Source organism: Trachemys scripta, chromosome 1 (assembly GCF_013100865.1).
Source record: "Trachemys scripta elegans isolate TJP31775 chromosome 1, CAS_Tse_1.0, whole genome shotgun sequence".
NCBI classification, from domain to species: Eukaryota; Metazoa; Chordata; order Testudines; family Emydidae; genus Trachemys; species Trachemys scripta.
The window spans coordinates 71,121,437-71,135,940 of NC_048298.1; the positions used below are offsets into that span (position 1 = coordinate 71,121,437).

The 14,504-nt window shown below is 44.1% G+C and overlaps 2 protein-coding genes across 2 annotated transcripts; both read left to right on the plus strand.

Annotated features, from left to right (window-relative positions):
- Nucleotides 1-2,358: 2,358 nt before the first annotated feature.
- On the plus strand, nucleotides 2,359-3,927 carry MYF6 (myogenic factor 6). The gene is made up of 3 exons (XM_034755401.1): nucleotides 2,359-2,877; nucleotides 3,183-3,273; nucleotides 3,628-3,927. The coding sequence occupies exons 1-3, from the start codon at nucleotides 2,359-2,361 to the stop codon at nucleotides 3,744-3,746; spliced, it is 729 nt and encodes a 242-aa protein (XP_034611292.1). The 3' UTR covers nucleotides 3,747-3,927.
- Nucleotides 3,928-10,867: 6,940 nt separating this feature from the next.
- Nucleotides 10,868-12,888, plus strand: MYF5 (myogenic factor 5). Its single transcript, XM_034755523.1, has 3 exons — nucleotides 10,868-11,368; nucleotides 12,246-12,321; nucleotides 12,580-12,888. Exons 1-3 carry the CDS (start codon nucleotides 10,868-10,870, stop codon nucleotides 12,801-12,803), a joined length of 801 nt encoding a protein of 266 aa, XP_034611414.1. The 3' UTR covers nucleotides 12,804-12,888.
- Nucleotides 12,889-14,504: the final 1,616 nt, after the last annotated feature.

Here is a 14,504-nt window from a genome sequence, read left to right on the forward strand (position 1 = left end):
TAGGTTTGTGACAGCAAATGTTGTATAAAAGAGATACAGTTGTTCTGGAGCAAAAGGAATCACAAAAATATGAATTTCTAGTACATATTGAAGAAGCCATTTGCTGTGCACAACTTTATTGACCCTCCTAACTTATAGACAATGTTACCTATTATTATGTGCCAGTAATGGCAATCTTTCTAACTTTTTCATATATATAGGCAGGGACGATGGGGGGGGGGGGGAAAGCCGGTACAAATTACCGGGGCCCGGAGGTCCAGAAGGGGGCCCGGCTTCCCCTCCCTCTCGTCAGCCCTGTTTAGCCGGTCCGCCCTTACTGGGGGGGCAGAAAAAAATTTTCACCGGGGCCTGAACCCGCTCTCGGCAGCCCTGTATATAGGTATATCCGTTTTGTAGAGCACCCATGTATCATTTTTCATATATAGATGTTTAATGTGGAGAGAGGGAGTTGGGACAACAGATTTCAAACTATTAAGGTGATATTCACTAGTTTGCTGTCATTCAAATGAAATATTGTTGGTCACATTAACATGTTCAATGCAACCGAAAGCCAACTTCCCACCTCAGTGCTCTATTTAATATCAATTACTTTCCATTTCATTTATTTTTTATCTTTTCTTTTGCATCACAGTTTGTTTGGATTTTTTTTCCAGGACATTTTAGTTTGGACAACTTCAATTTTTTTTCTTCTGCAGTGCCAACCCCCAGCATTCCCTCTGACCGAGGAAGAAAGGAAAGAAGAATAATGGGGAAAACTCACATATATTTACAACATATTTAATGTATGTACTATTTATTAAATATAGCCTTCAATAGTTAAACACAATCAGACTTAGAGTTGGTTCCATTGGTCAGGAATCAAAATATAATTACATTTGCTTTGAAGCATCCCTTGAAACAATATGTATCTATCTATATAGAGCATGTTATGATTTATTACATATATTACACTTGCAGCTAGCAGACACAATAGAGATCAGGGTCTCTTTGTGCTAAGCACTGTACAAACATATGGGAGAGAGTCCCTGGCCCAAAGAGCTTACATTCTAAATACTGTTCTCTTTTGTATTGAAACTAGTAGTTTAACTGAGCATGTTGAACTTTTGTGGATCCATTTAAAACCAGATGTTGCCATGATTTATTAAGAGGGATAGTATTGACTCAGTCAGAACCAAAATCCCATTGATTCATGAGCCCCTAATGTCAATGAAGTATCAGTTCACAATCAGTTCTGAGGATCAGTCGATCCAATGATCAATTCCATTATATCAGGAAACTTAGCAGCAGGGTAATGGTTCCCTTCACAAAGGATTGAGTTTGAAGGACCCGTGGATAGAGTTGGTGATATTTCATGGGCTTAGTTCTTTATTTTTACATTTGTTGTTGTTAATATCTGCAAACTGTAAGCAAACAAGGAAAGAAATTATACATGATTTTGCATCTGGTGGGCTGAGACTCGGTGGGATGAGTGGCGGATATAGGGTAAGATTGTGCTTTGCTCCTGATATATCCCTTCTCCAGGACAGCTGGGTGTGTCACTTTTTAGGATATAGAGTGCCTCAGTTTGCTCTACGATCAATAACTGTGATCACCAGACACTGAAACTTATAATGTGTGTAAGTACAATGTTTAACTTAGTAACTGTGCCAATAATGTATAATGATCAGTGGAAGAGAGGTTGCCTGGTCGTCCAAGCTGAGCTATGCCTTGGCAGCCTTCCTGCAAGTGTATGTTGCAGAAGAGTGTGTACCACTTATAACCTTGGGCTGGCACTAATGGTTTGGGTCACGGGAATGGCATGTTTCGAAGAGGGAAAAAAATAGCATGGACTCTTCTGAAAATATTAACCCGTCTATTTGGAGAGTAACCGTTGCCTTTGAAACCTCGTTCTATACACCTATATTTAGCACGAGAGGAGGGAAGGAGAAGAGGTTTCAGTTTTAAGCTCCGCTGTTTGCTTTAAAATCAACCCCTCCCTCCATCTGAAACAGGGCACAGAGAAGTGTGGCCGCTGCCCTTTGGAATTATTCCCCCAAATCCACCTTTGCTTTTTCCACTTCATCCCGCGGACCCGCGTTCACGAGCTGGGTTTGCGTTTTTTATCTTCCCCTTTTCCTGCCCCCCCACCCCGCCAAACAAGAGATGTTCCCCAGACGGAGCCCAGGATACTGGTTGGAATCAGATTTGGAGGGTGATGCACCGCGACAGCTAAAAGTTGGATAGAGTTTCAGCAGCTACTATATATAAAGCAGGGGGACTTATGTCACTGCACTAATTAAATTCCATCTGGGTGGCTCCTCTGGGTTTTTTTTGAGCCTATCACCCAACTCCAGCAGGCAGAGAGGCCAAGGGGAGAGCATGATGATGGACCTTTTTGAAACTAGCTCCTATTTCTTCTACTTGGACGGAGAAAATGGAGCTCTGCAGCAGCTGGAGATGGCAGAGGGGTCCCCTCTGTACCCAGGCAGCGATGGCACTTTGTCCCCCTGTCAGGACCAAATGCCCCCAGAAGCTGGGAGTGACAGCAGTGGAGAGGAGCATGTGCTGGCACCCCCGGGCCTACAACCCCCTCATTGCCCCGGCCAGTGTTTGATCTGGGCTTGTAAGACCTGCAAGAGGAAATCGGCCCCCACCGACAGGAGGAAAGCAGCCACTCTGCGGGAGAGGAGGCGGCTGAAGAAGATCAACGAAGCCTTCGAGGCTCTGAAAAGAAGGACTGTGGCAAACCCCAACCAGCGGCTGCCCAAGGTGGAGATCCTGAGGAGTGCCATCAGCTACATAGAGAAGCTGCAGGATCTCCTGCACAGGCTGGATCAGCAGGAGAAAATGCAGGAGATTGGGGGAGACCCTTTTAGCTTCAGCCCTAAGCAGGGAAATGTAAGCACAGCGATTGTACTCAGTCCCCTCCTGCCCCCTGAAAGTCAGCTGCGAAACCGCCTTCCACTTTTTTTTCTCTCCCTCTTCCCCTTCCTTAATATAGTCTGTCAATCCAGCGCGCCGGGCACACTAACGAGCATTTAACAGACTTCGCGAGGGAAGTGTAAATCGTTGTTGAGAAGTCCAGCAGGCACCCAGGCTGCCCCGAGGAGCAGCGATCCTCTTTGCTAATACATGTTCTCTCTCTTTCTCTCTCGCTCTCCCTCCCCCCCCCCCTTCCTCCGCGCTCTGCGTGTTTACTTCAGATCCCAAGTTCAGATTTCCTGAGCACCTGCAGCTCCGACTGGCAAAATGTTTCTGATCATTCCAGAGTGCTGGCAATCAACGCCAAAGAAGGTAAACTTCAGGATTCTCTTTACATGTGCATAATGTATATATCTGTGTGTGTGTGTGTGTGTGTGTGTGTGTGAGAGAGAGAGAGAGAGAGAGAGAGAGAGAGAGATGGATCGATTCCGTTAGTGGAAAAAAATCTTACTGACAGTGCTGAGAAAAAAAATGAACACTGTTACTATATTGTACGCTTCTATATAGATATTGTAAGTTTGCTCCTTTTCCTAATATGTGAATATCGGTCCCTGTTAGATCCTCTCTTTCTTGGGGCTATGTTCCTTTCTGTCATTTCCTTCTGTGTATCGATTCCTGTTTTAAAAAACTAAACCAAACACTCTTTTTTTTTTAATTATTAACCAGGAGCCTCCATCGTTGAATCTTCAGCCTCTAGCAGCCTTCGTTGTCTTTCTTCGATAGTGGACAGTATTTCTTCAGAAGATCCCAAACTTCCCAGCGTGGAGGAAGTGGTAGAGAAGTAGATCTGCATTTGGCCTGGTAGTATTTTGAACGCAGATAACAAGGAACTCACCCCACAACCTATAAATGAAATAATGAATTAATTTAATATTTTAGCAATCCCAGACAGGGGCCTTGTTAAAGGCACTGGTAGGCAGATAAAGTTGAATCTTCTTAAAAAGAAATGTTCCTCCGATAATTGTACAATCCAATTCTTTCTTTCTTTCTTTCTTTCTTTCTTTCTTTCTTTCTTTCTTTCTTTCTTTCTTTCTTTTATGTTGTATAGACCACTCCTTTTTTATTTAATATATTTACTTGTTTTCTGGTGATCCACTTTGTATAATATTCAACAAAAAGTTCATTCCTGTCTGAGTGAAGCTGTTGTTTGGATTTCCTGTTAGTATTATTTAAAGAGTTCTTAGGTTGTGTTTTTGTACATAATTTTAGTACTTTTTTATGTAAACCGGATCCATATATATATATATTTAAATTGTGGAATGTGATATTGTATATCAGAACGGCCAGATTTCATGGGTATGTAAAATAAAGTTATTTGTGTTACAAAGGTCCCAGCCCCGCGACCCATTGTTACTTTAAATGGTGGGCCCGATCCTGCTCCTATTAGAATTACATTTTGCCACTGACTTCAGCAAGATCAGGACCCAATTCGGTCAATCCAAATAAAAAGTGTTTTAAATTAAGAGGTTGCAAATATTTCCAGCCGGGGCAGCGTTTCTTTGATGTTTAAACAGTTTCTTTTCTACTCAGAAGCGCACAGAAGGCCTTAATTCTTTCCCTCTTATTTTACACTAGCAGCCTTCCACAGCTGAGATTTGTGACTGCTGCTGTGTGTAAGAGTGTGTAGGCCGCCTACGTTCACACAGGCCAGTACCTCCCTTCGGTCTCCCTCGGTGGAAAACGCAGTGGATCTACAGTCCATTTTGTTAAATCGCTTGGGAAAGCGCTTCCACTCGGCTCCTGACTTATTCGGGGCTATATTTACCCTGCATGTTTGACCTGCTGAGCTACACATGCTTGGAGGAGCCTGGAAGGGGGAAGCCTGTTATACCAAGCAATGTCTGGGAGAGGGTCAGTCAGAGTCCTTACTTAACCAGCTCCCTATGTCGCCTGAATTCGTCTCCGATTTTCTTTTTGGGGCTGGAGGAGTCAACCCGTGATTGCAGCAGAATTTATGGGCCTGGCTGGTTCCTAATGGACAGCAAAGGGCTCTGACAGGAGCCAGCTCCCGTAAGGTCTAGAGGACAGAGACTTCTTTCGAAGAAAGGTGACTCCTACCTCCTTCTCCTACCCTGCAGGGGGAGCTTAGGGCCCCCAGGGGAGGAAAGAGTTAAGTGGCTGAAAATGGGGACCAGGAGGAAAAACAACACGCGAAGCCTTTCAGTCAGTGCTCTAGAAAAACAAACCCTTGAGCTGAGGGTGGAAAAACAGGAGCTACTCCCAGTAAGGACTTTAGGGCTTGTAACCGATTTGTTTATAATCTCGGGAAGAGGCGACCACCAAGAAACTAAACCGCTGAGTTTCTCTCCCCAGCTCCCCACCACTTTATGGTAACAAGAGGAATCGTCCCATCGCGGAGCAGTTAAAATGTCCCTTTGTCACCTCCGCTCTAACTTGAATCCTTCGGATTTAAAAATACGGTGTCACTCCCCTGTTCCTTCTTAGCCAGCATGCTGGGTGGGGGGCAACGGCTGGCGAAAGGGAAAGTTCTCACTCAGCTGCAGCCAGAAACTCTCCATTACAGAACTACTTGCTATTTCCCACTCCCTATGCTGGCTGCGTCGCCTGCCATCACAATTCGTGTAGAGCTTTAGCTTGATCAGAAATATACAAAGAAGCTTTTACTTAACCACGCTAGAAGCTATTAGTGTTCTTAATAATCTAGTTCACTGCCTAAACAAGTAAGAGGAGGGTCCCCATCTAGTACCACCACTCAAGCAAAACTCTCACCAGCTTTACTTTTTCTGAGTACAGAGGGTCGGACCTGGCCTTGAAATTGTAACTCTCCTCAAAGGGAGAATTTCATAAGCATCTCATGCACACCTTGGGGGGAAAAAAAAACACTCTTTCTTCCTCTCCTTAACGGGGAGGTTTTATTCACATCCTAATATTGACGTCAAGAGACTCTATTGTCCGGCTGTGTTTGGACCCCGAAATCTGTGTCGTCTCCAGCAACGGGGTAACATGAGAAATTGTTTGGAGTAAGTTTGAATAAAGAAGGTTTTTCATTAAATAAAGAAAATATTTCCCCAAGAGACTCCCTGTGACCTCAATGGCTGTCGCTGACATGCAAGGCTTCCCAATGAAAGTCTTCAGTGTGTTTGCAATTAAAATGTTTTTGTTTGATATTAATAACGATAATCTTTACCTAAGTCTAAAGCCAAAGCAAACAGGGCCCTGGAAGCACAAAATCAAGAGGTAATAACTCGGTAAAGATAAGCAGTTTGTGATTTAATCTAGCCTCTTTCCAGAGGGGGTTGGGCGCAAAGTTATCAGGTTTAAACTAATGAAAGTGATTTTCTGCCCACATTTTATTAAATGTGGAACAAAGCTCCTGGAACATGACTCCCCAAATGTCCCTTGTAAGGCCTGGCTCCTGCAGCTTCACCTGTATTGCTTAACTCATAGGCTGTGTATTTATTTATATTGAGAGTAGTGGGGAGGAGGACTTGATGGGCCCATTCATTTCACGGATCCAACAGCCATTGTAATATACTATGGAATGAAACAGTGAGGTCATTCACTTGGTGCGCTATAGACAATCATTGTAGTTGAGATTCCCCTGCGGGCTAGAATACCCTGGTGGAATGGAACAGATGAAATGTGGATACAATGGTGGTGGGAAAAGATAAAGGTAGATGAGACTAGGTTTAAATCCCCACTAACAACTGAAGGACAAATGTAATGTTCTCTTCCTAAGTGAAAGGATGAAACGAAATGAAATATATTTAGATGAACAGATAGTGGGCCCGCTTCTTGTTCGGGTAAAACTGCCATCAACTTCAGGGGCAGAGTAGCAGAACCGGGATTGGCTCCAGCGTTGTTGATGAAATCCGAGAAGACCAATGCACACTGGTGCGATGCAACTATATTCTAGGGGGAAAGTCCGAGCACTCGAACATTCATAAGAAGCACTTGATAGGATCGTTATGTGGCTGTGGGGACCCAGGATAGCGTTTTGCCAGAGCTTTGCCCTTTTATGGCAAAAGTGTGGCTGTTTTCACCGGGAGAAGAGAGAGATGGAGGTGTGTGGGAGGGCTTGAATAACTCAGCCATGTGCTCGCTTGGGTTTCCCCTTCTGTAGCAGCAGGAACTAGCAACTTTTCCCATTCTCAAGGCTGCTAAAAACCCTCGTGTCCCTTTGATCTCTCTTGGGAGTCTCAGAATGCAAGCAGAGGCCAATGTCTTCTTCAGCTGGCTTCTATACAAATCCTTCCCGCAGCTCTGGCAGGTACTAATGTGTTTACTTAGGTGCGCGCAGTTCCCAGAGCTTGATGGAACCAAAAGTTTAGCACGTTGTTGGAGTCCCCTTAATACAAGTCCAACTGGGAAAGAGTTTTTGTTCTAGTTAGTTCTGGAGGCGGATTGCTGAAGGGGACCTGGGATGGCAGGCTATTACGGAATTGGCTATTTATCCAGGAGCTAAAACTTCCATGGATTTAGCATTCCTAAAAGCAATTTGAACTAATGGAATAACACGTCACAAAATAAATCCTGCAAACCATTATTGATATACACTGGAACAAATCCTTATCTTGCAGTCTACACTCAGGCAAAAGTTCCATCGACCGCAATTGGGATTTTGTCTGAATTTTCGAGAACAGCTAGTTTCCTCTGTATTTTCTTGGCTGGGGTTGTAATGTGTATTTTTAATAAAGGATGCCCCAAAATAAAATATCAATAAGTTTAGACTCAGCTGTTAAATTTTGTAGTCCTGACCCCTCAGTTTGCTCAGGCAAACTCAATGGGAGTTTTGCTTAAAGTGGGGACTACAGTAACTGCCTCTTGGCTTCAGCTGTCTTTACAATTAATTATATATAAGATCTGGTGCTTTTAAAGTACAACATTAATACAGCCCCAACAAGGGAAATTGTGTTCTGCTATCAGTACCCCACAGTCACTGGCACACAATTTCTTCACTTCACACGCCTCAGTAGTTAAACTTTGGGTCATATTTGCAAAGATGGTAGCAGTATGTGATCATATTTTCATACACCGATATTTACATTTCATTCCTAAACGTTCTACTCACATTTTGTCAATTGAACTATGTAACACTTTCCTTGGTTGGTTTGGTGTTTCATTGTTTTGTTCCGTTTTTCGCAGTAAAGTTAAAGTCAAGCTGTTTCAGAAGAGGGGAGAAAAGTCACGAAATCTGCTGGTCAATAATTTTGCTCTTTATAAAAAACTATTCCTTCTTTTACGGTGAGGGAAAATAATCTTAAACTAGTCAGAAGTGTGTTTGATATATATATATATTTTAAAAGTAACTATAACAGTACGATTCCTACTGGCTGAGGGACGCCTTTGAAATGCTGTATTCTTTTTTTCTGTCAAGATTTCTTGCTAGTTTAAAAAATCTCTATATTTTGTTCTCTGTTTTAACAAAAGTTTGAAAGTTGTGTTGTCCCATTGTCGGCATTTCAATCCCCAGATCTCAAAAACCCACCACCCTTACCCGCTCGCAGCAGCCTCATTAACCAACCTTGTCGTTTGTGTTTTTTCCTGCTTCTTTTAGTTCTACTCACCCGCTTGCTGCACGTTTGCAAATTTGTTTTGAGATCACTTTACAAAAGGAAGCTGGCACCTCTAAGGGATACTAATTACAGATTTTCCTGAGTGACAGCATCTTTTTTCCAAAGATTGAGGAATTCCCCTAAGACTCTTGGGAAGGGCACATTTCTAAACAGCCTCAAACACTCTGAATAAGGAGCTACAGATTCGAATGCAAGGAGAGACATAAACAATATTTTGTAAGGCATACCAAAGCGGGTGGGCATTGTTACTACAAGATATATTGTACACACTTGGAGAGAAACCACCGAAAGGTGATCAGAACAGTGTACCTAGCACTTTAAAGACCAAGTTTATTTGTGCGCAAAGCATAAATCTGTAAACAGGTCTATTTCAGCCAGCGAGAACATGCTAAATTAAAATATCCGTGTGATACAATCCAAGAAAGTCTTCAAGTTACCGCTGACCAGAATCGCTTTATTTGGCTGATGATTTCTTGCAAAACCACCGAGAACTGCAACGTTTCAAAGGTGGTCAGCTGAATGTCAACCTGGACTTCATTAGAGAGAGCTGAAATTCAGAACTTTCCTTTTCTGTAACTCTATTCCTTTATCAGCGCTATGGCTTTAATACAGTATTCATTTCAAAGGGGGCTCGCTGCCCGTTTATGGCCCTAAATAAACTGGAACAGGACAGATGTAGCCTTTCCAACCGCTTAGATAATTATATACCAACTTTTTGAAGGGGTGTGGGCAGGGTTTTATTTCTTCAACCTTCTATTTCTTCCTCTGATATATTTTAAAGTGGGGTTTCACCTGAAAGCAATAACAACATTCCCCTAAGGGGACTGAACATTTATAGATCAATTATCAGATGGATTCTCCTCTGGGTGGCTTGGAGCTCCGGGTACACTGTATAAACAGAGACGTGGCTTTTCAGCCTACCTGCTCCAAACTGAAGCCTAATCTCTCCTTGTCCAAAGTGTTTGAGGTTCACAGCCTGCATCAAGGCAGTAGTTCAATAACCTTTCTTACACAGAATTCCCCGCCAGACTCCTTTACTTAAAGGGTGTTTGAATAAAATGACTAGACCAAGAAGTAAACTCACTGGCTATGTCAGCTGCTGCTCCTTGAGCGAGGTTAGTCAAAAATACTTCTGCTGGGTACTGAGAATAACTCGCATAGCCTGGGCTTTTCTGAGGGGGCCGTTTGGAAACCGTTTTATTTAACCCGAATAACACATTTTCCTAACATATAAAAGCCAGCTGAATGTGGCCAAAGGGTTCCTGCGCTTTGGCAAATGCCTGTTAAATGGCTTCATTACCACTTTAATGGCCCTTTAACAGTTTCAATGATCTGCTACTAGGTCTCTGGAAGGCTTTTGTCACCGACTTGTGTAAAGTTACTCAGGGATTGTGGGGTTAGAAATTTTACACTTCCAGGAGGGGTTTGTTGCACTGACAGCTGGGACGCATCTGTAACGGTACAAGTTTGTCTGAAAGCAGAAAATTAGCAAAGCACTGCTCTACTATTGCCTCTAGCACCATCAGGCCACAGGGAAGAGAGCAAAGGGGTGGCAGAGAGATTTTCTTAGGCAAACAAATACAATTGTCTTGTTTCTGACATGATCAGGGAGCACTAAAACCTGGAGTTTACCTGAAATGTTCCCCCCTTTCATTGTTAACTGACAATGTTATTGTTTCGCAGGGATGATTTTCTAGCTTTATGTCTTTTAAATATATATAAATATAATCGAATCAAAGGGCAAAACAGCCCCCAGGAAAATGAAGAAAACGGATCACACCTATAAAAACAAAGTGAGCCAGTCTGGTTCGAACCGTAGCATTGATTGTGAGAAAATCAAATTATTAAAAATGTTCACCATTTAATTCCCGCGAATATGGCGAGACTGTATCCTATTTACTCCATAATGTGTTGGAAGATGCTTTTATGCAGGAAATGTCACGTTTTCTTTCCCACCGTTCCTGCTCTTTATTTTTCACACCAAATTGCGAATCTCCTACTTTATTCTAACTTTTGAGTTGTTGCAATCACTACTTCGAAAAAGTTTATGCATGTTAAAATGTAATAAACTCATCAGACAGTCAGAAGGAGCGGTGCACATAGCAAGTTGTCTCCTGGGGATTGGAGGGGGTTTGCCCAGACAGCCCCAGTAGGGGTTGTGGAGGGATATGCTAATAAAGACTAGCCTCTCTGGACCAGCCTCCCATAACAACATGTATATATAAAGAGCCCCGTGCCCCAGAGAAAGGGCACTTTGTCTCGCATCCCTAATTACTTAGGAAATTGCCCAAGAAAACTGCAGTGTGACTTGCTGAGTCTGGCTCGCTGCAGCTCAGACCTAGCACCGCTCTGTATTAGCTGTTGGAAAGATGGAGGTGATGGACAGTTGCCAGTTTTCTCCATCCGAGTTCTTCTATGACAGCTCCTGCATCTCTTCCCCGGAAGGCGAGCTCGGGGATGATTTCGAACACGGGCTGGCTGCCTTCGGAGCCCACCAAACAGACGGCCCGTGGTCCGACGAAGAGGAGCATGTCAGAGCCCCCACAGGGCATCATCAAGCCGGCCACTGCCTCGTGTGGGCTTGCAAAGCCTGCAAGAGAAAGTCCACTACCATGGACCGGAGGAAGGCAGCCACCATGCGCGAGAGGAGGCGACTGAAGAAAGTGAACCAGGCTTTCGACACGCTGAAGAGGTGCACCACTGCCAACCCCAACCAACGGCTCCCCAAAGTGGAGATCCTGAGAAACGCCATCAGGTACATCGAAAGCCTGCAGGAGGTCTTGAGAGAGCAGGTAGAGAACTACTACAGCCTGCCAGGACAGAGCTGCTCTGAACCCACCAGCCCAACTTCCAGCTGCTCCGACGGGATGGTAAGAGACAGACGTTTCGATCACGTAAAACGCTTTTGGGTTGTAAACTTGCCGACATAGGCAGGTTACTCCGTTACTTCAGGGCTCTGCTGTAAGGTAGAAGAGTGAAAACGGGGTGCGTTTATTAAGATCCCACGGAAACGTTAAGTGCGCTTAGGGAAATGGTCCCTTTCCAGGATGTAATTCACATGGTTCTGCATGCAAACAGCCTTGCAGTGCTGTGGGGGTGGGGGGCTTCATATATGCAAAGGGGGCAGCTTTGTTGCCCTGCAGGGGATGAAGATAACTAGAAAACAAGCTCCTGGGTAGTGATCATAGCATTCACCATTCAATGCCCGTCAATTCTCCTTCGTGTTGTGTAGCCAAGCTCTTATGAAGTACCTCATGGACCATGGAGAACTGAGACTAGGGAGTGAAGCCTTTGCTTACCCCTCGCTCCCCAACCCCCAGTAATGTTACAGTCGTCATGAAAAAAATAGAGGGGAACCCACCCAGCTGAAGCCTGGCCCAGAGGGGGTGTTGATGCATTTTTTCCCGAGCGCGTTTGCTCCCTCAGTGCCAGGTTTTAATGTGCTTTCGCTCTGGGAAAGTGTCCTCTTACTGACTCGCTGTGCCTTCCGCCTGCTACCAATCCATTCTCCATGGTTAACGCGGTGCACATTGCTGATGGGTTCGCCTTTTGCCACGCTGCCCCTCACGCAAAGAGCCGCTGGAAACTGAGCTAATGTAAGCAAATGTGCCGGGGAAGAGCGAAGGCGCGGTGGGGTTTTAGGGTCCCACTGCGGAGTCAGCAGGGCGCTAGGCGCAGCCCGTTGGAAGTCAGCGGGCAAAGTCGCGCACCCATAAGCTCTGTGCGCTCATTTCTTGTTTGTTCTAGGCCGAATGCAACAGCCCTGCCTGGCCCCGGCGGAACAGCAGGTTTGACACTGTCTATTGCCCGGACCCACACAGCGGTAAGCATGAACACAGGGCTCTGGCCAGCTAGTTTCTTAATAGCGCAACTCCGGCGTGAGTAAGGTGGCATCGACGTAGCTGGAGAGGCAGCGCCTGCCATGAGTTTTCACACTCCCAATCTCTATGCCAGGCGGTGATATTTACAAACGGCGAGGTGTGCTGCGTGTCGGCGTCTGGACTCCAAAGGGCTGGGTGGGGATAGGTACATGCGTTGGAAATTAAATCGCAGCTAATTCATGTTTCTTGATGCATGGAAGTGTTTTCTATTACTTTCGCCTTACTCTGTTCCACAGACAAAAGTACTACACTGTCCAGCTTGGACTGTTTATCCAGTATCGTGGATCGCATCTCTTCCACCTCCGATCAAGCTGCGCTGCCGCTGCGGGACACCGCCTCCCTCCCTGCAAACGCCAGCCTCGATTCCCAGCCAGGCACCCCTAGGACCCCTCCTCATTCCAGGCTCATCTATCACGTCTTATGAGCTCTGAGACTTGAAACCAACTCCATCCACTGCTTTTACGTGGGGAGAAAGAAACTCACGCAATGAATAGCCCTGCCTCTCGGAGAATGAACTATGCACGTGGAATCCACGCGTTTCAACCTATGTATATAAAGGAGAAGCTTTTTAAACTGTATATTTGTGAATAGTGTTGCTGCGAGATGTATTTAACTAAAGCATTCTTGACACATTTTTTGACTTTTTATTATATTGTTACCAGGTTAGCTTTTTGGCTAGCGTAAACATTGTACGCAGTAAACAGAAGGCTGTAACAAGTGGCTTCCTGCAAAGTTTTTATAGCAATGCTTACGTTATATTTTCATAAATGGTATTTCTTAACGTTCTTGGTTAGAGGAGGCACTTTTATTTCACCTGAAACAGCAAAGCAAGTAAGAGCTCACTTGCAAACAACATTAAACATATTCGTCTCATCAGATATAAATGTATGAAATACATAGAAAACATTGTTGCCTAATGCTGTATAGTTTATTTCCATTCATGGGATGCTTTTTGTTGTAAGCACGTCAGTATTTCTGTGGGGACCGGGGGTTCTCAAAATAAAAGCAACTGAAATTGTCAAAGGCTGGGAATTCATGGTATTCTGAAAATCCTGCTATAAATAAAACTACTACAGAAGTAGTTCGTTTTGTGGTTCTTTAAACCATCTCCAAATATTCAGGACTCTAGCCATTTTTTTATGATTTCTAGCTTTTCCATATGGTTACGAATTCTTCGAACTCATCATGCTAATAATGGTACCACATATTGCACATTTAATCTAGAGGAATCCCAAAGCCTTTTACAAACTAAAGCCTAGGTCCTGCGAAAAGTTAGGCACATATTTAACTTGAAGCCTGTGAATAGTCCCTTTGAGTTTGGTGGCACTATTCAAATCACGTGCATAAATGTTTGCAGGATTAGGGCCTAAAGATACAATGCAGCACTCCCTATGTGAGTGGCTCTTCCTCATGCAAGTAGGGATGGCCATGGGACTACTCAGTAAGCCGGGGTTTGCAGGATCAGGCCTTTATATTACACATTAACAGCAGAGACCTGCTCCTATTGACATTGATTTCAATGAGAACAGAACTGGGCCCTACCTCTACAGTCCTTATTCTGGCAGGACCCCCCCCCACGCATTTATTTCTGTGGGAGTAAGGGCACAGTAAACATTATAGGCTTTGGCCTTAATACTACATTGTCACTTTACCATGTGTCAACTGCATGATTTGGCTCTTATATTGTAGGCAGACTCATAGATGCTGGAACTGGGGGTGCTGGGGGTGCTGCCACACCCCTGGGCTTGAAGTGGTCCCTATTATATACAGGGTTTACAGTTTGGTTCAATGGCTGTCAGCAATCCAACTATACAAATTGTCCTAGCACCACTGGACAGAATTGTACTCTCCCTTATACTGTCTGTGGCAAAGGACTACCATTGTAACAGAGCAGAAGTTGGCAGAGTTGATAAAAACAAATTGCAAACTATCCCTTTTTTCTGCAACCCACAAACTACAGTTCACAAGGTTCACAAAACACATTATTTTGCACATTTTCTGTGTTCCACCTCATATGACAGAACTGTATGCATAATTCATAGATGGTAACAGAGTCACACGGCACTAGAAATCGCCAGGCAGCATTTGCAAAATTATGATCTTTTTGAAAAAAAATATTTCCTTT